The sequence below is a fragment of the Malaclemys terrapin genome, chromosome 6, assembly GCF_027887155.1.
Source record: "Malaclemys terrapin pileata isolate rMalTer1 chromosome 6, rMalTer1.hap1, whole genome shotgun sequence".
In the NCBI taxonomy this organism is placed as follows: Eukaryota; Metazoa; Chordata; order Testudines; family Emydidae; genus Malaclemys; species Malaclemys terrapin.
In genome coordinates, this window is record NC_071510.1 from 4407757 (window position 1) to 4434025 (window position 26269).

Consider the following 26269-nt stretch of genomic DNA (forward strand, 5'->3'; position numbering starts at 1 on the left):
TCTGTTAACTTTGCAAAATCTAGAGATTTCACAACAAAACTTAAGTTAAATCTTTCAATGGACATTTTCATAAAAATAAATATATATATTTGTATTTGCTAATAACTGTTTGTGAAGTATTAGGCATTTTAATTGCCTTGTATTAAGTCAAAAATAAAGCTGTAACAGCACTGTTCATCTACAAAAATTTGCTGTTATGCATTTACTGTTTAGCGCAGTGCTATTAATCTGTGACACGCAGGAGGACCTTGTTTATGTTTGGTTTGTGATGTGAACTTCCACACATTAAGTGGAAAATTGTTTTACACCTTTCCCATGAACTGAATTGTTTTAGTCCTTTAATGCAAACAATATTAATGTAAGTTTTACTTCTGCAGTCCACTACGGTAGAGGGTAAATCCCAGTGTCCTGTGCCACGTAACACATGGTTATTGAAGAATGAGGGGGGATTTGATAGCAGCCTTCAACTACCTGAAGGGGGGTTCCAAAGAGGAGGGAGCTCGGCTGTTCTCAGTGGTGGCAGATGACAGAACAAGGAGAAATGGTCTCAAGTTGCAGTGGGGGAGGTCCAGGTTGGATATCAGGAAAAACTATTTCACTAGGAGGGTGGTGAAACACTGGAATGCGTTACCTAGGGAGGTGGTGGAGTCTCCTTCCTTGGAGGTTTTTAAGGCCCAGCTTGACAAAGCCCTGGCTGGGATGATTTAGCTGGGAATTGGTCCTGCTTTGAGCAGGAGGTTGGACTAGATGACCTCTTGAGGTCCCTTCCAACTCTGATATTCTATGATTCTATGATTCAAACTTAGTCCAGGTTAAGGTCAGAGATATTCAGAATTGATACTAGCAGCATAATAAATCAGATTCAAGTTCAAAGACCTAATCTAGTGTTTAAAAAAAAAAAAAATCAAAGATAGGAAAAACTGATCTCTGAAGACGTCAGTCTCCACTGAGTCTGACGTTGGTCCTATCATCCTGAGGATAGTGCACGTGTCCTCTGTAATGCAGTGTACAGCTAAAGGGGCTATTCTAGTTGACAACTTCAATCAGAGCCTATCTACACTGCATACACTTGTCTTTACAAATGTTAAGTTGCATCCCATGGGCAATATTTTCCCCATTTACATTTGCTTTTATTTATAAACTAGGCTTTAGTCGTAAGTCTTCATATCTCAACTTGTGTATAAAGTAACTGAATTAATATCTTGAGGCAATGCTTTGTAAACTAGACCAAGATCTGATTTTTAGTCCCAGACAGATTGGCAACATGCATCTACACACTCAGTGACTCCCTCCAGCAAGTTAAGGAGCAAGATTACTGGCTCTAAAGGAACTATTCTCTAGGCTGCTGGAACCAACATGTAGAACCTTCAGAATGCTGCATTTATAGAAGCGTTATACCCTCTTGGTTGAAAGGACAGGAACAGTTTTAGGCAAGTAATATGGCTATATACAAGATGCAGAACAATAATCAATGCTTTTATTAGGCTTTAAGCTTTACAGTCTGGCAAAGCTTTCTCCAAAAGTATAGGCATATGGACTTTAGTGGCCCAGTTAATATGATACAATTCATAAAGAAACTCTCAGAATTAATCAAGTCATTCATAATCAGTTTCAGCACAATAAACAAGTATTTGCATGGAGATGTGATCCATGTAACTTACTGTTCAGTCATAATTGAATAAAGGGCTGTGACCCACAATAGAAAGAATTTAAGTGAATTGCAATACAGTAATTCAAGTAAAAAAGATTCTCCTGATACTTAAGCTGAGTTCCCTATATCACCACTTAACCAATTTTACTGCAACATTTCTCAAACGTAATTCCAACCTCATTAAAAATAATAAATACAAGCAGACACACCAGTGAGATGTATGGTCAGCATGCAAAACCTAGATTAGGATTCCTGCTTTTTAGGGTAACAAATAGTAACTGGGAAGATGTGACCTTCTCAGGAGATAGCAAAGTACATTATACAGATAACAGCTCTCTGATCATCCTTGCACTGGTACAGCTGTGAGCTTTGGAAAGGGCCTTTTGCCTTTTTGTACCAGTTATAGAATACTTCTGCATGGATGCATCTCCAAGTGGCGATAAGATGAGAAATTCATGGCTAATACGAAGCATTTGCAGAGTTCACGGCATGGTGGGCAGGCCTTGAATTCTTATTGTGGCACAGAGTGCAGAGGACTACGGCTAAGATTAAGCATGTGGATTTAGGTTTTATCCACATACAGTAAATTGAAAAATATTTGGCTAGATTATATTGGTATTGAGAGAGACTCATATGACTGTTCAGGATAAAAATGCCGTATGAAAGTTGTGTTGTCTGCCATTACATCAGTCGGTAGAAAACTATTTCAATGGTGAACAAGGCATAGGAATCAGAAGCATATTTTGCTGGGACTCCAGGAATCTAACACTCTCCCGCACTGAAATTAAATACACAGAATTAGGTAAAACAAGACAGCATTCTTAAATGAACGGTATTCTGACTTTTCAGTATACATGCTGAAAAGACACAGCCTTCTTGCTTACCAGCTGCTACCACCCTGGCGTCCTCATGGGCATAATGCCTCCCTGCTGCACGGCTGTCAGGGTTCTCATTCCACCAGAGCACATGAACTGTGAAAACAAGAGCATAACAAATTGAAGAGTGAGACCGTAGCTAAATTACAGTACGAAATATCCTACAGGTCCTTTGCTCTGTTCTGAAATCCTCCACCCAAAAGCAGCAATTCATCAAACAAGACATTCCTTCTGCAGAGCTTTTCTCATGCTGATTTTTAACACTGCATTTTCTAATCCTTTTAAGCCACAACTCTAGTTTCAGCAAACTGTCTTTAGACCCCATGTCAAGCTGAATTCAGGGAGACAGTGTACAGGATTCCAGGGCAAAAGAAACACTGGATCTGACTAGTTAGACAGTTGTGTATGTCCATATGCATCACCCATGATACTAGCGGGGCTATCCTGGTGCATGTGTGCCCTTCCATGCACTTACAGTGATATCAGAACTAGTGCCAAGATGCTGCTCCTTTTCCCCTGGCAAGAGAGAGTAATTTGGCTGTATTTGAGAGGAGGAAGTGATCCATAAGCAAGCATGAGCCAGACTTATTTATACATTTAAATCCTTTCAATGATTCAGGGCTTGCTTATTGGCATGGTGTGTATCTATGGAGTTTCAATTCCCCACAGGGCTAGTGCTGGCACTGGTTTCTAGCACGCTTACAGTGAGACAAGCACCCCATTTATCATACTACCAGTGCTCGGTGCTAGCACCATGGACGCGGACTCCGGGAAAGTACAGTTATGGTGAAAGAAATAAGACACCACAGTTTTTGATCAGCTAAAGCCATACAAGAGGCCCAGGATCCAAAATGCAGCCTCCAAAGTTGTAGTGACATTAATCAGGAGTCTGAACACTCTCATAAGTATTGCTGATTTGCACCTTTGCCCCTCTGTGCCCAGGACTGTACTGAAAACTGACTAGTACTGTACCTCTGTTAAGTAATCCATATTCTGTGTGGAAAACACCAATCAGCTTCGTGTAGCCTGTATTGAGATGAGCATTGATTGCAGCTCTGAACGACTGGCCCCACAGAGCCGGCCCACCAGGCTTCATCTGAAAAGTAACCATCTCATACACCCCTGATGGAAAAAGAATACAGCAGTACAAGCCATGAAATGTCAAACTAATCATCTGATTCTAAAAGGTATGAAAATCTTACAAGCCATCCTCACATTTATTGTGATTCAGTTAGAGCAGTAACTTCCAACTCTTTGGGGTTAGTAGACCAAAACATTGCTCCAAAGGGTCCCAAGATCCATCATGTCACACAGGAATACGGGTCACAGAAAAGAAAACAATGAAAAGTTCACTGAACGACCCTGCACAGATGGAGCCATCTCAAAGATAAAGAGAAGTGAAGCCATTTCAGGTGAACACCAGTCTCTTTTCTCCAGGATCTACGAATTCAGCATTCAGATGACTAGAGACAACAAAATCTCCTGAGGCTATAGAAAGATGAACAATGTGAACTGGCCCAGATCCTACTAGCCTTTCTGAAACTGACAGTGTCCTTGGTGGTCAATGTTATTTATGACATCATAACCACTACATGAATCTTAGCAGCATCCATCACAGCAAGAGGTGTCCTGAGACCAAAGCAGCAATCACTGACCAGACACCTGGGACAAACATATCAGCTCTATCCTTCAAGGGTCTTTCCTGTTTGAGGAGGAACTACAGAAACAACAAGGTTTACAGAGAAGACTCCAGGCTTGCTGCAAGACATGCCACCTTTAACACTGACATTCCAGGGATTACTCGGTACTGACACCAATGTATGAATGATGCATATTTACCTCATAGAAGGTAGGTTTTTAAAATCATGATTGTGACAAAACAAGAAAAAAAACAGTTCCTAAACAGAGAGAAAAATGAATGAATTTGTGAAAAATCTGAGTGTCATCTGCTAATCTGATTTTGTGGGTGAAATCACACTAAAACCTGTGACAATCTTATTTTCTTTTATACTGTAAAACATGAATTCTGCAAGTGAGACAGGATACTGGATTGTCTTACTATTTCTAGAAATGCATTCCCATACACTGAGCAAATAAGCAAGTTAAGAGAAAAATATTCAGAGCATTGCTGTAGGAGGAACAGATTGAACAGCTAAGATGAGCATCCATCCAATTTATTCCCAACCATCCTGCACAGGGCTTTAGCCACCAACTCATGAAAGTACAAGTGTGTACGTACACACACACACACACACACCCCTACCCTAACTTACATATTCCTGTAAAAGAAAGCCACTATTGAACTCTTCCCTAGCCTTTTACACAACATAACATTTGGTTAAAACATAAAGCTATTTCTTATCAAATCCACATGGATAGCTTTAATCAAAGACAGATAAATCTCACCCCCTTCCTTTGAAGGCTTCCCAATCTCACACCAAGGTACCAGGTAAACAATTTCATTGTGTTGTTTATTCAAGAAGGGCAGAACTGGAGAGATGAATTTTCCTTGCCATTCTTTATCACTGGCTACTGCTTTCCTGACTTCGGCTCTATGGGCAAAGTTATCTACAAGAAAGGGAAAGACATATTAAAATTCTATATTCAGTTCTGTCAGACTGGATTCAATTAAAATAAATTTATTATGAGGAGACAGAAACTATTAATAGACTCATAGAAGATTAGGGATGGACGAGACATCAGGAGCTCACCTAGTCTAACCCCCTGCTCAAAGCAGGACTAATCCCAACTAAATCATCCCAGCCAGGGCTTTGTCAAGCCTGCCCTTAAAAATCTCTAAGGATGGAGATTACACCATCTCCCTAGGTAACCCATTCCAGTGCTTCACCACCCTCCTAGTGAAATAGTGTTTCCTAATATCCAACCTAGACCTCCCCCACTGCAACTTGAGACCATTGCTCCTTGTTCTGTCATCTGCCCCACTGAGAACAGCCGAGCTCCATCCTCTTTGGAACCCCCCTTCAGGTAGTTGAAGGCTGCTATCAAATCCCCCCTACCTCTTCTCTTCTGCAAATTAAATAACCCCAGTTCCCTCAGCCTCTCCTCATAAGTCATGTGCCCCAGCCCCCTAATCATTTTCGGTGCCCTCCACTGGACTCTCTCCAAGTTGTCCACATCCTTTCTGTAGTGGGGGCCAAAAACTGGATGCAATACTCCAGATGTGGCCTCACCAGTGCTGAATAGAGGGGAATTAGCACTTCCCTCAATCAGCTCGCAATGCTCCTCCTAATGCAGCCCAATATGCTGTTAGCCTTCTTGGGAACAAGGGCACACCGTCGACTCATATCCAGCTTCTCGTCCTCTGTAATCCCCAGGTCCTTTTCAGCTGAACTGTTGCTTAGCCAGTCGGTTCCTAGCCTGTAGCAGTGCATGGGATTCTTCTGTCCTAAGTGCAGGACGGGGCACTTATCCTTGTTGAACATCATCAGATTTCTCTTGGCCCAATCTTCCAATTTGTCTAGGTCACTCTGGACCCTATCCCTACCTTCCAGCATATCTACCTCTCCCCACAGGTTAGTGTCATCCGTGAAGATTCAGAACTTATATTCTCACTTGGGGTAATTTTTTTTTTTTTCAGTGACAACATAAGAACAGTTTAATTTTCTTCAGGAATATCCTCTTTTGCCCTCAGAGTTAATCTAACAATTTTCCGGACAAACCAATTTTCCAAGCAAAATTCACATCAATATTAAAATAGGGTTTTTTAACGAAAGCTGGTGGCCACAATCACTCTTAGTATCTAGAAGTTGGCACTAAGTCTTTCATGTATACACTTTCTATACCTACTAGATATTTGGCTGTTGGTACGAAATAAGAAACCCTATCCCTAAAAAATGGAAATAAGTAGTGATTTAGCCTTTTCCTTAAACAGATTTGCTTTAGTCTTCTTATTTTTGGTTGAGTTTTTGCTCATATATGAATATTTTGTATTAATTCTCCCTTATGTAACATTAAGTATACTTTGTTTGGCTATATGAAACATTATTAAAGCCTAAATCTTTCAGACAGCTTTTCAAACAAAGGAAAAGCATAGAATTTATTGATTAAATTTGCCATTTTTAAGGACCCAGTAACAGTCCTAAATCCTGCTTACATTACCTTGAATAACTAGGGTATATGAAAGTACACAGACAGACGCACATGCAGAATTTTCAATAATTTAAGAAAAGAAAGCCACACAAATGAATAATGAGAAATACCAGTACGAGACTGTCTAGCATAGAGATATCAAAAATGCTTCACCTTAATTCTGCAAGTACAGTAGAACCTCAAAATTATGAACACCAGAGTTACGAACTGACCGGTCATCCACACACCTCATTTGGAACTGGAAGTACGCAATCAGGCAGCAGCAGAGACCAAAAAAAGGTCAAATCCAATACAGTACTGTGTTAAACATGAACTACTAAAAAAAATAAAGGGATAGTTTAAAAAATAGAAAAGATTTGTCAAGGTAAGGAAACTGTTTCTGTGCTTGTTTCATTTAAATTAACATGGTTAAAAGCACTATTTTTATTCTGCACAGTAAAGTTTCAAAGCTGTATTAAGTCAATGTTCAGTTGCAAACTTTTGAAAGAACAACCATAATGTTTTGTTCAGAGTTATGAACATTTCAAAGTCACAAACCACCTCCATTAGAGGTGTTCGAAACTCTGAGGTTCTACTGTATTTGTTTTCAGTTGTCAGTATAGGAGCTATTCTCTCTTATTTATTTATAAGAGTCCAAGAAAACATCCTGTTTCATCTGTCTAATGCACATGACACACAAGAGCAATATGAAGTGATGCTGCGCATACCAAACTTCCACATATGGATGGCCTTATTCATGCCCCCAAACTCCGCAGTCCAGAATCCAACCATCTCTGAATGAGCTACGCGAAGGTGGATGTGTTTATTGACCATTTCCACAAACTCCTTCATCTTTGATGGCTTAACATCATAGGTACGAATTTCATAAAACGTGCCATCATTTTGCCTGGGCCCTGTAGCCAAAGATGCATGGACCTGAATAGAGAATGTTAAAAAAATAACTAAAGTTACTACTGGAGTCATAAAACAATCTGCCACTTCATTCTAGATTTCAGGGCATCTCATTTCTAGATAGAAGCTGATAGCAATGCCTATAATTTAGCCTGCCTAATACTTTCCATTGTAAAGGATTCCCTCCACCTTTTGAGCAGCTCTCTCACTTCCATTGTTTGAAGTAGGCCTTCAATACTTGGCAAGGGATAGACCTCAGGCCACTGAAGTACCTTTTCTTTGTCTAATGAAATTCTGATCAGTTTTTGCTGAGATATTAACTGTTAAAAATCGGCATTTCCCTTCTCTCATTTCCTTTTCTCAGGAAGGTTTTGGCAGCATATCAAAATAATGACTAAACAGGAGCATTCTGAGGCCAGGCTGATGTTGCTACCAAAGAGCAGAACCAACACAATGTACTGGGAACATCTGAGAGATGCCACAGCAGCTCCCACAGACCTAGCCCATGGCCACAGTCACCTATCTACCCCTAACATAAAAATAGTCATACTGGGTCAGACCAATGGTCCATCTAGCCCTGTATCCTGTCTTCCGATTGTGGTCAGTGCCAGGTGCCCCAGAGGGAATGAACAGAACAGGGCAATTATCGAGTGATCCATCCCCTAACATCTAGTCTCAGCTTCTGGCAGTCAAAGGTTTAGGGACACTCAGAGCATTGGGTTGAGTCCCTGAGCATCTTGGCTAATAGCCATTGATGGACCTATCCTCCACTAACTTATCTTTTTCGAACTCAGTTATAGTTTTAGCCTTCACAACATCCCCTGGCAACAAGTTCCACAGGTTGACTGTGTGCTGTGTGATGAAGAACTTCCTTAAATACACTGCTCTGCGGGAACCCGTGGTACAAAAATACCTTAAAGCGCATTGCATGCAGTATAGATAGCCATTGGGGGAGGTTTAGGTTGGATATTAGGAAAAACTTTTTCACTAGGAGGGTGGTGAAGCACTGGAATGGTTACCTAGGGAGGTGGTAGAATCCCCTTCCTTAGTGGTTTTTAAGGTCAGACTTGACAAAGCCCTGGCTGGGATGATTTAGTTGGGGACTGGTCCTGCTCTGAGCAGGGGGGTGGACTAGATGATCTCCTGAGGTCCCTTCCAACCCTGATATTCTATGATTCTATGATTTAAATAAATTTGGGGGTATCTTAACTTTAGCCTTGATGGAGATATCCCTGGATTCCTTTCAGGTTCATTGTTTCTTAATGCAAGAAGGTCGTCACACAAATTTTAAACCTGCATGTATTCTGAGTAACCACAATTGTGCAATGAGTTATCATTTACCCACTCAATGTCAAGCTTCAAAAGGACAAAAAAAAGATTCAGAGAACCATAGAGGCAAATGGTGAATTAGCTCAAGGTCACAGTTTCTGCACTTTGTATCCTTCATGAGTGCCAACAGCACATGTTCAGAGATTAATGTTTGAAATACATGTCAGAACAAAGTCTGTATAATTGACTGGTTCCATAAGACATAATCACTGTTGCTTCATCTTTCCCCTTTCCACAAGAAGCTGCCCCAGGTCCCTAGAGGACTCCAAGGGCTCATCTACATAACAAAATGTGATTATTTGAGAACATGATTGTGAACAGTCAGATAGATGACATTATAGACTCATAGACTCATAGACATTAAGGTCAGAAGGGACCATTATGATCATCTGGTCTGACCCCCTGCATGCTGCAGGCCGCAAGACCCTTCCCTGGACTCTACCGTTGAAGTCCCCAATCCTGTGTTTTAGTGACTTCAATCGGCTGAGACCCTCCTGCTAGTGATCCCTGCCCCATGCTGCGGAGGAAGGCGAAAAACCTCCAGAGGCTCAGCCAATCTACCCTGGAGGAAAATTCCTTCCCGACCCCAAATATGGCGATCAGTAATACCCCGAGCATATAGGCAAGAGTCTCCAGCCTGACCCTTGTTGGCCATTATGCTGTCCATGTACCATTGCTTGGTTTTCCTTGGCTACTATGTTTTATCATTAAACCATTCCCTCCATAAACTCATCCAACTTAATCTTAAAACCAGACAGGTCCGTCGCCCCCACCGTTTCCCTCGGAAGGCCGTTCCAATATTTCACCCCTCTGATGGTCAGAAACCTTCGTCTAATTTCAAGCCTAAACTTCCCCCCGGCCAGTTTGTATCCATTCGTTCTCGTGTCCACATTAGTACTAAACTGGAATAATTCCTCTCCCTCCCTTGTATTAACCCCTCTGATATATTTAAAGATAGCAATCATATCCCCCCTCAGCCTATGCTTTGTCAGACTAAACAACCCAAGCTCCTCTAATCTCTTTTCATACGACAGGTTTTCCATTCCTCTGATCATCTTAGTCGCCCTTCTCTGCACCCGTTCCAGTTTGAGTTCATCTTTTTTAAACATCGGAGACCAGAACTGCACACAGTACTCCAAATGAGGTCTCACCAGCGCCTTATACAACGGAAGCAGGACCTCCCTATCTCTACTAGATATACCTCGCCTAATACATCCCAAGACCGCATTGGCTTTTTTCACCGCCACGTCACATTGCCGACTCATAGTCATCCTGCGGTCCACAAGGACCCCTAGGTCCTTCTCCTCTTCCGTTACTTCTAACCAATGCGTCCCCATCTTGTAACTAAAATTGTTATTATTCGTCCCCAAGTGCATCACCTTACACTTTTTACTATTAAATTTCATCCTATTTCTGATACTCCAATTCACAAGCTCATTCAAGTCTCCCTGCAGAGTATCCCTATCCTCCTCTGAGTTTGCAACTCCTCCCACCTTCGTATCATCCGCAAACTTTATCAGCCCACTCTTGCAATCGGTCCCGAGGTCAGTTATAAATAGATTAAATAAGATGGGTCCCAAAACCGAACCTTGAGGCACTCCACTAGTAACCTCCCTCCAACCCGACAATTCACCCTTTAATACGACCCGCTGCATTCTCCCCATTAACCAATTCCCTATCCACCTCTGGATTTTCATATCGATCCCCATGTTTTTCATTTTAACCAATAGTTCCTCATGGGGTACTGTATCAAACGCCTTACTGAAATCCAGGTATATTAGGTCCACCGCATTTCCCTTATCTAATAAGTCCGTTACTTTCTCAAAGAAGGAGATCAGATTCGTTTGGCACGATCTGCCCTTCGTAAAACCATGCTGTAATTTATCGCATTTGCCATTAACTTCAAGGTCCTCAACTAGTTTCTCTTTCAGAATCTTCTCCAGCACCTTGCACACTACTGATGTTAAACTAACAGGCCTATAGTTACCCGGGTCACTTTTTTTCCCTTTCTTGAAAATAGGAACCACATTGGCTATTCTCCAGTCTAACGGGACTACCCCCGAGTTTACAGATTCATTAAATATAGTCGCTAATGGGCCTGCTATTTCCCGCGCCAATTCCTTCAATATTCTCGGATGAAGATCGTCCGGTCCACCCGACTTAGTCCCATTGAGGCGTTCTAGTTTTGTTTCTACCTCGGATGCGGTAATCCCCCATCCCGTATGCCCCTCTGTAACGGTGCTAGTATCCCTAATACCTTCATTGGCCTCATTAAACACCGATGCAAAATATTCATTGAGATATTGCGCCATGCCTAGATTATCTTTAATCTCCTCTCCGGCTATAGTCTTCAGCGGTCCCACTTCTTCTTTCTTTGCTTTCTTCCTATTTATATGGCTGTAAAACCTCTTACTATTACTTTTAATTCCCCTCGCTAAGTCCAACTCTTCCCGGCCTTTGGCCTTTCTCACTCTATCTCTACATTCTCTGACTTCGCTAAGGTAAGTTTCCTTACTGATCCCTCCCCTCTTCCACTCTTTGTACGCTTTCTGTTTTTTCCTAATCGCCCCTTTCAGCCGGTCGCTCATCCAGCTCGGTCTAAGTCTCTTGCTTAGTAATCTTTTTCCCTTTTTGGGGATACAGGCCTCTGACAGCTCTTGCATCTTTAACTTAAAGTAATCCCAGGCTTCTTCTGCCTTTAGGTCCCTTAATACGTTTGCCCAATCCACTTCCCTTACCAGTCCCCTTAATTTGTTAAAATTGGCCTTTTTAAAATTATAAACCCTAGTCTTTGACTTAATTCTGGTACTCTTTCCATTTAGTTTAAAGCGAATTAGCTCATGATCACTGGAGCCCAAGTTGTCCCCCACTACCATTTCCTCAACAAGGTCCTCACTACTTACCAGAATCAAATCTAAAATGGCCTCCCCCCTCGTCGGCTCAGCTACCACTTGATAAAGGAATTGATCCGCAAGCACATCTAGGAACATCTGAGCCCTATTATTGCTACTAGCGTTTGTTCCCCAATCTATATCCGGGAAGTTAAAGTCCCCCATAATTATGCTGACCCAGAGTTTATTGTGGCTTACGCTGACCTCCAAGTCATGGTTCGTATTGTGTCATCCAACTCAAATGTTCACAGTCATGTTTATGCACCATTATATTTTGCAATGTAGACAAGGCCTAAAAAGCACTAGTAAGTGCAGCACCCTCCTGGATCAACTTCTCTGTGCAGAGGGCAGTGGTTAAGAGTTTCCAAATTAAGAACAATGTCTTTAGAGGCAGTCACTGCATTGCTACAACATGATGTTGCAGTATCGTGTTGCAATGATTTATCAGTCCCAATATTATTGTGGGAACACCATGAATGTCAAAAGCCAGAACCTGTTCTGTGCAAGTCAGAATGAGGGGGAACCTCGGGATATTGACATTTCAAGGAGTGAAAGCTTGCCACCGTGTTACAAGGCTGTACACGCAGAGGAGAAGCTGAATTTATCTTCAACGTGAAGGTGTAAAACCCACAGTGTGGCTACCACTGCCACTCTTTGAGTCTGAATCTGAGCTTGCTTTAGAACAGATAAATAGATAGATATATTTTTTTTAAGAGACCAAGTTTCTATTTATGGACTCGATTGGAAGGGAAACAGTGAAAATGCACCTGGCACATGTAAGTTACTGCAGGGAGTGAGAGCAGGGAAAGGGTAACCCAGGAGTGGCCAACACGCGGCTCTTCAAAAGTTAACATGCAGCTACTTGTATAGGCTCCGATTCCAGGGCTGGAGCTACAGGCGCCAACTTTCCAATGTGCCCGTGGTGCTCACTGCTCAACCACTGGCTCTGCCACAGGCCCTGCCCCAACTCCACCCCCTCCTACCCCCTCCCCGAGCCTGCCATGCCCTCGCTCCTCCCCCCCAGAGCCTCCTGCACACCACAAAACAGCTGATCAGGAGGGGGAGGTGCTGATTGGCAGAGCTGCTGGTGGGCAGGAGGCACTGGGAGCAGGGTTGTGGAGCTGCTGACATATTCCTGTGGCTCTTTGGCAATGTACACTGGTAAATTGTGGCTCCTTCTCGGGCTCAGGTTGGCCACCCCAGGAGTAACCCTTTCTGTAAGTTCACAGACAAGTAAGAGGGGCTGTGCAGCCGTCATACAGGTTGGTTTCATGAGTCACTAAGGACCATGACACTGACTCCTCCTTACTACCTGCACTGCACAGCAGCCACATGGCCTCCAGCCACCTGCGGGGGCAGAACAGACTCAACTCCCGGCTTCCTCTTTCTCCTTCATGCCCCCAGGGGTTCCCTCCGCTCTCTAGCCCATGCCCCCATAGTGCCCTCCTACAAGCTCCCTCCATGCCCCTATACTGCCTCACCCCATCCAATACCCCAGCCCCCCCAGACTGCCATGCCCTTCCCCCACCCAGCTCCATGCCCCTATACTGCCTCACCCCCATCCCATACCCCAGCCCCCTCAGACTGCCATGCCCTTCCCCCACCTAGCTCCATGCCCCTATACTGCCTCACCCCATCCCATACCCCAGCCCACCCAGACTGCCATGCCCTTCCCCCACCCAGCTCCATGCCCCTATACTGCCTCACCCCATCCCAGCCCCCCCATACTGCCATGCCCTTCCCCCACCCAGCTCCATGCCCCTATACTGCCTCACCCCTCCCCACACCCCAGCCCCCTCAGACTGCCATGCCCTTCCCCCACCCAGCTCCATGCCCCTATACTGCCTCACCCCATCCCATACCCCAGCACCCCCTACACTGCCATGCCCATCCCCCACCCAGCTCCATGCCCCTATACTGCCTCACCCCTCCCCACACCCCAGCCCCCTCAGACTGCCATGCCCTTCCCCCACCCAGCTCCATGCCCCTATACTGCCTCACCCCATCCCATACCCCAGCACCCCCTACACTGCCATGCCCTTCCCCCACCCAGCTCCATGCCCCTATACTGCCTCACCCCATCCCATACCCCAGCCCCCCCAGACTGCCATGCCCTTCCCCCACCCAGCTCCATGCCCCTATACTGCCTCACCCCATCCCATACCCCAGCCCCCCATACTGCCATGCCCTTCCCCCACCCAGCTCCATGCCCCTATACTGCCTCACCCCCATCCCATACCCCAGCCCCCCATACTGCCATGCCCATCCCCCACCCAGCTCCATGCCCCTATACTGCCTCACCCCTCCCCATACCCCAGCCCCCCATACTGCCATGCCCTTCCCCCACCCAGCTCCATGTCCCTATACTGCCTCACCCCCATCCCATACCCCAGCCCCCCATACTGCCATGCCCTTCCCCCACCCAGCTCCATGTCCCTATACTGCCTCACCCCCATCCCATACCCCAGCCCCCCATACTGCCATGCCCTTCCCCCACCCAGCTCCATGCCCCTATACTGCCTCACCCCTCCCCACACCCCAGCCCCCCCATACTGCCATGCCCTTCCCCCACCCAGCTCCATGCCCCTATACTGCCTCACCCCATCCCATACCCCAGCCCCCCCATACTGCCATGCCCTTCCCCCACCCAGCTCCATGCCCCTATACTGCCTCACCCCCATCCCATACCCCAGCCCCCCCATACTGCCATGCCCTTCCCCCACCCAGCTCCATGCCCCTATACTGCCTCACCCCATCCCATACCCCAGCCCCCCACACTGCCATGCCCTTCGCCCACCCAGCTCCATGCCCCTATACTGCCTCACCCCCATCCCATACCCCAGCCCCCCCCATACTGCCATGCCCTTCCCCCACCCAGCTCCATGCCCCTATACTGCCTCACCCCTCCCCACACCCCAGCCCCCCATACTGCCATGCCCTTCCCCCACCCAGCTCCATGCCCCTATACTGCCTCACCCCCATCCCATACCCCAGCCCCCGATACTGCCATGCCCATCCCCCACCCAGCTCCATGCCCCTATACTGCCTCACCCCCATCCCATACCCCAGCCCCCCCCATACTGCCATGCCCTTCCCCCACCCAGCTCCATGCCCCTATACTGCCTCACCCCCATCCCATACCCCAGCCCCCCATACTGCCATGCCCTTCGCCCACCCAGCTCCATGCCCCTATACTGCCTCACCCCCATCCCATACCCCAGCCCCCCCCCATACTGCCATGCCCTTCCCCCACCCAGCTCCATCCCCTATACTGCCTCACCCCCATCCCATACCCCAGCCCCCCATACTGCCATGCCCTTCCCCCACCCAGCTCCATGTCCCTATACTGCCTCACCCCCATCCCATACCCCAGCCCCCCATACTGCCATGCCCTTCCCCCACCCAGCTCCATGTCCCTATACTGCCTCACCCCCATCCCATACCCCAGCCCCCCATACTGCCATGCCCTTCCCCCACCCAGCTCCATGTCCCTATACTGCCTCACCCCCATCCCATACCCCAGCCCCCCCATACTGCCATGCCCTTCCCCCACCCAGCTCCATGCCCCTATACTGCCTCACCCCATCCCATACCCCAGCCCCCCCATACTGCCATGCCCTTCCCCCACCCAGCTCCATGCCCCTATACTGCCTCACCCCATCCCATACCCCAGCCCCCCCCATACTGCAATGCCCTTCCCCCACCCAGCTCCATGCCCCTATACTGCCTCACCCCCATCCCATACCCCAGCCCCCCCAGACTGCCATGCCCTTCCCCCACCCAGCTCCATGTCCCTATACTGCCTCACCCCCATCCCATACCCCAGCCCCCCATACTGCCATGCCCTTCCCCCACCCAGCTCCATGTCCCTATACTGCCTCACCCCCATCCCATACCCCAGCCCCCCATACTGCCATGCCCTTCCCCCACCCAGCTCCATGCCCCTATACTGCCTCACCCCTCCCCACACCCCAGCCCCCCCATACTGCCATGCCCTTCCCCCACCCAGCTCCATGCCCCTATACTGCCTCACCCCATCCCATACCCCAGCCCCCCCATACTGCCATGCCCTTCCCCCACCCAGCTCCATGCCCCTATACTGCCTCACCCCCATCCCATACCCCAGCCCCCCCATACTGCCATGCCCTTCCCCCACCCAGCTCCATGCCCCTATACTGCCTCACCCCATCCCATACCCCAGCCCCCCACACTGCCATGCCCTTCGCCCACCCAGCTCCATGCCCCTATACTGCCTCACCCCCATCCCATACCCCAGCCCCCCCCATACTGCCATGCCCTTCCCCCACCCAGCTCCATGCCCCTATACTGCCTCACCCCTCCCCACACCCCAGCCCCCCAGACTGCCATGCCCTTCCCCCACCCAGCTCCATGCCCCTATACTGCCTCACCCCCATCCCATACCCCAGCCCCCGATACTGCCATGCCCATCCCCCACCCAGCTCCATGCCCCTATACTGCCTCACCCCCATCCCATACCCCAGCCCCCCCCATACTGCCATGCCCTTCCCCCACCCAGCTCCATGCCCCTATACTGCCTCACCCCATCCCATACCCCAGCCCCCCCAGACTGCCATGCCCTTCCCCCACCCAGCTCCATGCCCCTATACTGCCTCACCCCATCCCATACCCCAGCCCCCCATACTGCCATGCCCTTCCCCCACCCAGCTCCATGCCCCTATACTGCCTCACCCCCATCCCATACCCCAGCCCCCCCAGACTGCCATGCCCATCCCCCACCCAGCTCCATGCCCCTATACTGCCTCACCCCATCCCATACCCCAGCCCCCCCATACTGCCATGCCCTTCCCCCACCCAGCTCCATGCCCCTATACTGCCTCACCCCATCCCATACCCCAGCCCCCCCCATACTGCAATGCCCTTCCCCCACCCAGCTCCATGCCCCTGTACTGCCTCACCCCCATCCCATACCCCAGCCCCCCCAGACTGCCATGCCCTTCCCCCACCCAGCTCCATGTCCCTATACTGCCTCACCCCCATCCCATACCCCAGCCCCCCATACTGCCATGCCCTTCCCCCACCCAGCTCCATGTCCCTATACTGCCTCACCCCCATCCCATACCCCAGCCCCCCATACTGCCATGCCCTTCCCCCACCCAGCTCCATGCCCCTATACTGCCTCACCCCTCCCCACACCCCAGCCCCCCCATACTGCCATGCCCTTCCCCCACCCAGCTCCATGCCCCTATACTGCCTCACCCCATCCCATACCCCAGCCCCCCCATACTGCCATGCCCTTCCCCCACCCAGCTCCATGCCCCTATACTGCCTCACCCCATCCCATACCCCAGCCCCCCCATACTGCCATGCCCTTCCCCCACCCAGCTCCATGCCCCTATACTGCCTCACCCCCATCCCATACCCCAGCCCCCCCATACTGCCATGCCCTTCCCCCACCCAGCTCCATGCCCCTATACTGCCTCACCCCATCCCATACCCCAGCCCCCCACACTGCCATGCCCTTCGCCCACCCAGCTCCATGCCCCTATACTGCCTCACCCCCATCCCATACCCCAGCCCCCCCCATACTGCCATGCCCTTCCCCCACCCAGCTCCATGCCCCTATACTGCCTCACCCCTCCCCACACCCCAGCCCCCCAGACTGCCATGCCCTTCCCCCACCCAGCTCCATGCCCCTATACTGCCTCACCCCATCCCATACCCCAGCCCCCCCAGACTGCCATGCCCTTCCCCCACCCAGCTCCATGCCCCTATACTGCCTCACCCCATCCCATACCCCAGCCCCCCATACTGCCATGCCCTTCCCCCACCCAGCTCCATGCCCCTATACTGCCTCACCCCCATCCCATACCCCAGCCCCCCCAGACTGCCATGCCCATCCCCCACCCAGCTCCATGCCCCTATACTGCCTCACCCCATCCCATACCCCAGCCCCCCCAGACTGCCATGCCCTTCCCCCACCCAGCTCCATGTCCCTATACTGCCTCACCCCCATCCCATACCCCAGCCCCCCATACTGCCATGCCCTTCCCCCACCCAGCTCCATGTCCCTATACTGCCTCACCCCTCCCCATACCCCAGCCCCCCATACTGCCATGCCCTTCCCCCACCCAGCTCCATGCCCCTATACTGCCTCACCCCCATCCCATACCCCAGCCCCCGATACTGCCATGCCCTTCCCCCACCCAGCTCCATGCCCCTATACTGCCTCACCCCATCCCATACCCCAGCCCCCCCAGATTGCCATGCCCTTCCCCCACCCAGCTCCATGCCCCTATACTGCCTCACCCCCATCCCATACCCCAGCCCCCCCCCATACTGCCATGCCCTTCCCCCACCCAGCTCCATGCCCCTATACTGCCTCACCCCCATCCCATACCCCAGCCCCCCATACTGCCATGCCCTTCCCCCACCCAGCTCCATGCCCCTATACTGCCTCACCCCTCCCCACACCCCAGCCCCCCAGACTGCCATGCCCTTCCCCCACCCAGCTCCATGCCCCTATACTGCCTCACCCCATCCCATACCCCAGCCCCCCCAGACTGCCATGCCCTTCCCCCACCCAGCTCCATGCCCCTATACTGCCTCACCCCCATCCCATACCCCAGCCCCCCCATACTGCCATGCCCTTCCCCCACCCAGCTCCATGCCCCTATACTGCCTCACCCCTCCCCATACCCCAGCCCCCCATACGGCCATACTCTTCTCCCTCCCCCTGCCCCACAGCACCACACCCCAACCCCCATGACGCCAGGCCCCCTCCCTTCGCCCTCCTCTGCCCCGCCCTTCGGCGGCCCCGCCCCGGCCCGGCCGTTACCTGGGGGCAGGCCCCGGCGCCGCGCGCCCCCCGCAGGAGGAGGACTCGCAGGCCCAACATGGCGGCGCGGCCGGAGACCCGCGCGCGCGGACAGAGGCGGTGGGGGCCGCTCCCCGCGCAGAGCGAGGGGAACTGGAGGCGCCGAGTGACCCAGGCAGCGATCGACAACCCCGCCCCCTTTCACTCGGCCCCGCCCACGCAACGAGACTACCAGCACGCTACGGCCGCTACGGAAGGGGAAAAAGGAAAAAAGCCACAGCGCGAAAGGGCCCTCGCGCCGGGCCTGGGCGTTCGCCAAGCGGAACAGCCGACACCACCGCTGCATAGGGGGCGGGCGGGCTCCCTGCGCATGCGCGGCAGGCAGCCAATCTGCGCCTGCGGGGCATCGCCCCTAAAACAGCCCCTGGCGGGCGTGGCCGCACGTGACACCCCGGCGGCCCCCTCGGCGTGGGGCGCTCGCGGCACGGTGCCCCGAACCGCAGCCTCGTGCACCCCTACAGCCCCCGGCTCCATCCACACCCTGCACCCCCACAACCCCCTACAAATCCTGTCCACTTCCACACCGCTCCCCCTGCACCCCCACATCCCCCCCACAACACCCGGCTACATCCACACCCCTCCCCCTGCACCCCCACAACCCCCCTACAGCCCCCGGCTCCATCCACACCCTGCACCCCCACAACCCCTTACAAATCCTGTCCACTTCCACACCCCTCCCCCTGCTCCCCCACAACCCCCCTACAGCCCCCGGCTACATCCACACCCCTCCCCCTGCACCCCCACAACCCCCCTACAGCCCCCGGCTACATCCACACCCCTCCCCCTGCACCCCCACAACCCCTTACAAATCCTGTCCACTTCCACACCCCTCCCCCTGCTCCCCCACAACCCCCCCACAACCCCCGGCTCCATCCACACCCTGCACCCCCACAACCCCCTACAAATCCTGTCCACTTCCACACCCCTCCCCCTGCTCCCCCACAACCCCCTACAGCCCCTGTCCACTTCCACACCCCTCCCCCTGCTCCCCCACAACCCCCCCACAACCCCCGGCTACATCCACACCCTGCACCCCCACAACCCCTTACAAATCCTGTCCACTTCCACACCCCTCCCCCTGCACCCCCACAACCCCCTACAGCCCCTGTCCACTTCCACACCCCTCCCCCTGCTCCCCCACAACCCCCCTACAGCCCCCGGCTACATCCACACCCCTCCCCCTGCACCCCCACAACCCCCTACAAATCCTGTCCACTTCCACACCCCTCCCCCTGCTCCCCCACAACCCCCCCACAACCCCCGGCTACATCCACACCCTGCACCCCCACAACCCCTTACAAATCCTGTCCACTTCCACACCCCTCCCCCTGCACCCCCACAACCCCCTACAGCCCCTGTCCACTTCCACACCCCTCCCCCTGCTCCCCCACAACCCCCCTACAGCCCCCGGCTACATCCACACCCCTCCCCCTGCACCCCCACAACCCCCTACAAATCCTGTCCACTTCCACACCCCTCCCCCTGCACCCCCACAACCCCCCTACAGCCCCCGGCTACATCCACACCCCTCCCCCTGCACCCCCACAACCCCCTACAAATCCTGTCCACTTCCACACCCCTCCCCCTGCACCCCCACAACCCCCTACAGCCCCTGTCCACTTCCACACCCCTCCCCCTGCTCCCCCACAACCCCCCTACAGCCCCCGGCTACATCCACACCCCTCCCCCTGCACCCCCACAACCCCCTACAAATCCTGTCCACTTCCACACCCCTCCCCCTGCACCCCCACAACCCCCCTACAGCCCCCGGCTACATCCACACCCCTCCCCCTGCACCCCCACAACCCCCTACAAATCCTGTCCACTTCCACACCCCTCCCCCTGCACCCCCACAACCCCCTACAGCCCCTGTCCACTTCCACACCCCTCCCCCTGCTCCCCCACAACCCCCCCACAACCCCCGGCTACATCCACACCCTGCACCCCCACAACCCCTTACAAATCCTGTCCACTTCCACACCCCTCACCCTGCACCCCCACAACCCCCTACAGCCCCTGTCCACTTCCACACCCCTCCCCCTGCACCCCCACAACCCCCTACAGCCCCCGGCTACATCCACACCCTGCACCCCCACAACCCCCTACAAATCCTGTCCACTTCCACACCCCTCCCCCTGCACCCCCACAACCCCCTACAGCCCCTGTCCACTTCCACACCCCTCCCCCTGCTCCCCCACAACCCCCCCACAACCCCCGGCTACATCCACACCCTGCACCCCCACAACCCCTTACAAATCCTGTCCACTTCCACACCCCTCCCCCTGCACCCCCACAACCCCCTACAGCCCCTGTCCACTTCCACACCCCTCCCCCTGCTCCCCCACAACCCCCCTACAGCCCCCGGCTACATCCACACCCCTCCCCCTGCACCCCCACAACCCCCTACAAATCCTGTCCACTTCCACACCCCTCCCCCTGCACCCCCACAACCCCCCTACAGCCCCCGGCTACATCCACACCCCTCCCCCTGCACCCCCACAACCCCCTACAAATCCTGTCCACTTCCACACCCCTCCCCCTGCACCCCCACAACCCCCTACAGCCCCTGTCCACTTCCACACCCCTCCCCCTGCACCCCCACAACCCCCCCACAACCCCCGGCTACATCCACACCCTGCACCCCCACAACCCCCTACAAATCCTGTCCACTTCCACACCCCTCCCCCTGCACCCTCACATCCCCCTACAGCCCCCGGCTACATCCACACCCCTCCCCCTGCACCCCCACAACCCCCCTACAGCCCCCGGCTACATCCACACCCCTCCCCCTGCACCCCCACAACCCCCTACAGCCCCCGGCTACATCCACACCCTGCACCCCCACAACCCCCTACAAATCCTGTCCACTTCCACACCCCTCCCCCTGCACCCCCACAACCCTCCCACAACCCCCGGCTACATCCACACCCTGCACCCCCACAACCCCCTACAAATCCTGTCCACTTCCACACCCCTCCCCCTGCACCCTCACATCCCCCTACAGCCCCCGGCTACATCCACACCCCTCCCCCTGCACCCCCACAACCCCCCTACAGCCCCCGGCTACATCCACACCCCTCCCCCTGCACCCCCACAACCCCCTACAGCCCCCGGCTACATCCACACCCTGCACCCCCACAACCCCCTACAAATCCTGTCCACTTCCACACCCCTCCCCCTGCACCCCCACAACCCCCTACAGCCCCCGGCTACATCCACACCCCTCCCCCTGCACCCCCACAACCCCCTACAAATCCTGTCCACTTCCACACCGCTCCCCCTGCACCCCCACAACCCCCCCACAACCCCCGGCTACATCCACACCCCTCCCCCTGCACCCCCACAACCCCCTACAAATCCTGTCCACTTCCACACCGCTCCCCCTGCACCCCCACATCCCCCTACAGCCCCCGGCTACATCCACACCCCTCCCCCTGCACCCCCACAACCCCGCTACAGCCCCCGGCTACATCCACACCCCTCCCCCTGCACCCCCACAACCCCCTACAGCCCCCGGCTACATCCACACCCTGCACCCCCACAACCCCTTACAAATCCTGTCCACTTCCACACCGCTCCCCCTGCACCCCCACAACCCCCTACAGCCCCCGGCTACATCCACACCCTGCACCCCCACAACCCCCTACAAATCCTGTCCACTTCCACACCCCTCCCCCTGCACCCCCACAACCCCTTACAAATCCTGTCCACTTCCACACCCCTCCCCCTGCACCCCCACAACCCCCTACAGCCCCCGGCTACATCCACACCCCTCCCCCTGCTCCCCCACATCCCCCTACAGCCCCCGGCTACATCCACACCCCTCCCCCTGCACCCCCACAACCCCCCTACAGCCCCCGGCTACATCCACACCCTGCACCCCCACAACCCCCTACAAATCCTGTCCACTTCCACACCCCTCCCCCTGCACCCCCACAACCCCCTACAAATCCTGTCCACTTCCACACCCCTCCCCCTGCACCCCCACAACCCCTTACAAATCCTGTCCACTTCCACACCCCTCCCCCTGCACCCCCACAACCCCCTACAGCCCCCGGCTACATCCACACCCCTCCCCCTGCACCCCCACATCCCCCTACAGCCCCCGGCTACATCCACACCCCTCCCCCTGCACCCCCACAACCCCCCTACAGCCCCCGGCTACATCCACACCCTGCACCCCCACAACCCCCTACAAATCCTGTCCACTTCCACACCCCTCCCCCTGCACCCCCACAACCCCCTACAAATCCTGTCCACTTCCACACCGCTCCCCCTGCACCCCCACAACCCCCCCACAACCCCCGGCTACATCCACACCCTGCACCCCCACAACCCCCTACAAATCCTGTCCACTTCCACACCCCTCCCCCTGCACCCCCACAACCCCCTACAGCCCCCGGCTACATCCACACCCCTCCCCCTGCTCCCCCACAACCCCCTACAGCCCCCGGCTACATCCACACCCCTCCCCCTGCACCCCCACATCCCCCTACAGCCCCCGGCTACATCCACACCCCTCCCCCTGCACCCCCACAACCCCCTACAGCCCCCGGCTACATCCACACCCCTCCCCCTGCACCCCCACAACCCCCTACAGCCCCCGGCTACATCCACACCCCTCCCCCTGCACCCCCACAACCCCCTACAGCCCCCGGCTACATCCACACCCCTCCCCCTGCACCCCCACAACCCCCTACAGCCCCCGGCTACATCCACACCCCTCCCCCTGCACCCCCACAACCCCCTACAGCCCCCGACTACATCCACACCCCTCCCCCTGCACCCCCACAACCCCCTACAAATCCTGTCCACTTCCGCCCCCTGCTCCCCCTGCACCCCCACAACCCCCTACAGCCCCCGACTACATCCACACCCCTCCCCCTGCTCCCCCACATCCCCCTACAGCCCCTGTCCACTTCTGCACCCCACACCCTGCACCCCCACAACCCCCTACAAATCCTGTCCACTTCCACACCCCTCCCCCTGCTCCCCCACAACCCCCCTACAGCCCCTGTCCACTTCTGCACCCCACACCCTGCACCCCCACAACCCCCTACAAATCCTGTCCACTTCCACACCCCTCCCCCTGCTCCCCCACAACCCCCTACAGCCCCTGTCCACTTCCGCCCCCTGCTCCCCCACAACCCCCTACAGCCCCCGGCTACATCCACACCCCTCCCCCTGCTCCCCCACAACCCCCTACAGCCCCCGACTACATCCACACCCCTCCCCCTGCACCCCCACAACCCCCTACAAATCCTGTCCACTTCCGCCCCCTGCTCCCCCTGCACCCCCACAACCCCCTACAGCCCCCGACTACATCCACACCCCTCCCCCTGCTCCCCCACATCCCCCTACAGCCCCTGTCCACTTCTGCACCCCACACCCTGCACCCCCACAACCCCCTACAAATCCTGTCCACTTCCACACCCCTCCCCCTGCTCCCCCACAACCCCCCTACAGCCCCTGTCCACTTCTGCACCCCACACCCTGCACCCCCACAACCCCCTACAAATCCTGTCCACTTCCACACCCCTCCCCCTGCTCCCCCACAACCCCCTACAGCCCCTGTCCACTTCCGCCCCCTGCTCCCCCACAACCCCCTACAGCCCCCGGCTACATCCACACCCCTCCCCCTGCTCCCCCACAACCCCCTACAGCCCCCGGCTACATCCACACCCCTCCCCCTGCTCCCCCACAACCCCTTACAGCCCCCGGCTACATCCACACCCCTCCCCCTGCACCCCCACAACCCCCTACAGCCCCCGGCCACTTCCACACCCCTCCCCTGCTCCCCCCCAACCCCCCTACAGCCCCCGGCTACATCCACACCCCTCCCCCTGCACCCCCACAACCCCCTACAGCCCCCGGCCACTTCCACACCCCTCCCCCTGCTCCCCCACAACCCCCTACAGCCCCCGGCTACATCCACACCCTGCACCCACACAACCCCCTACAGCCCCTGTCCACTTCCACACCCCTCCCCCTGCTCCCCCACAACCCCCCTACAGCCCCCGGCTACATCCACACCCCTCCCCCTGCACTCCCACAACCCCCTACAAATCCTGTCCACTTCCACACCCCTCCCCCTGCACCCCCACAACCCCCTACAGCCCCCGACTACATCCACACCTCTCCCCCTGCACCCCCACAACCCCCTACAAATCCTGTCCACTTCCACACCGCTCCCCCTGCACCCCCACAACCCCCTACAGCCCCCGACTACATCCACACCCCTCCCCCTGCTCCCCCACATCCCCCTACAGCCCCTGTCCACTTCTGCACCCCACACCCTGCACCCCCACAACCCCCTACAAATCCTGTCCACTTCCACACCCCTCCCCCTGCTCCCCCACAACCCCCCTACAGCCCCTGTCCACTTCTGCACCCCACACCCTGCACCCCCACAACCCCCTACAAATCCTGTCCACTTCCACACCCCTCCCCCTGCTCCCCCACAACCCCCTACAGCCCCTGTCCACTTCCGCCCCCTGCTCCCCCACAACCCCCTACAGCCCCCGGCTACATCCACACCCCTCCCCCTGCTCCCCCACAACCCCCTACAGCCCCCGGCTACATCCACACCCCTCCCCCTGCTCCCCCACAACCCCTTACAGCCCCCGGCTACATCCACACCCCTCCCCCTGCACCCCCACAACCCCCTACAGCCCCCGGCCACTTCCACACCCCTCCCCCTGCTCCCCCCCAACCCCCCTACAGCCCCCGGCTACATCCACACCCCTCCCCCTGCACCCCCACAACCCCCTACAGCCCCCGGCCACTTCCACACCCCTCCCCCTGCTCCCCCACAACCCCCTACAGCCCCCGGCTACATCCACACCCTGCACCCACACAACCCCCTACAGCCCCTGTCCACTTCCACACCCCTCCCCCTGCTCCCCCACAACCCCCCTACAGCCCCCGGCTACATCCACACCCCTCCCCCTGCACTCCCACAACCCCCTACAAATCCTGTCCACTTCCACACCCCTCCCCCTGCTCCCCCACAACCTCCCTACAGCCCTCGGCTACATCCACACCCCTCCCCCTGCACTCCCACACCCCCCTACAGCCCCCGTCCACTTCCACACCCCTCCCCCTGCACCCCCACAACCCCCTACAGCCCCTGGCTACATCCACACCCTGCTCCCCCACAACCCCCTACAGCCCCTGTCCACTTCCGCCCCCTGCTCCCCCACAACCCCCTACAGCCCCTGGCTACATCCACACCCTGCTCCCCCACAACCCCCTACAGCCCCTGTCCACTTCCACACCCCTCCCCCTGCACCCCCACAACCCCCTACAGCCCCCGGCTACATCCACACCCTGCTCCCCCACATCCCCCAGCCACTTCCACACCCCTCCCCCTGCACCCCCAGATCCCCCTACAGCCCCTGTCCACTTCCGCCCCCTGCACCCACACAAGCCCCTACAACTCCTGTCCACTTCCACACCCCTCACCCTGCTCCCCCACAACCCCCCTACAGCCCCTGGCCACATCCACACCCCTCACCCTGCTCCCCTACATCCCCCCTACAGACCCTGTCCACATTTACACCCTGCCCCCTGCTCCCCCACAACCCCCTACAAATCCTGTCCACTTCCACACCCTGCACCCCCACATCCCCCCTACAGCCCCTGTCCACTTCCGCCCCCTGCTCCC

At 54.7% G+C, this 26269-nt stretch overlaps 1 protein-coding gene across 1 annotated transcript; it reads right to left on the minus strand.

The window, feature by feature from the left end:
* Positions 1-1455: 1455 nt before the first annotated feature.
* On the minus strand, positions 1456-18748 carry LOC128839196 (protein NipSnap homolog 3A-like). The gene is made up of 6 exons (XM_054031974.1): positions 18565-18748; positions 7344-7551; positions 4933-5094; positions 3499-3648; positions 2536-2622; positions 1456-2429 (listed from the first exon to the last, which is right to left on the minus strand). Exons 1-6 carry the CDS (start codon positions 18622-18624, stop codon positions 2353-2355), a joined length of 744 nt encoding a protein of 247 aa, XP_053887949.1. The 5' UTR covers positions 18625-18748; the 3' UTR covers positions 1456-2352.
* Positions 18749-26269: the final 7521 nt, after the last annotated feature.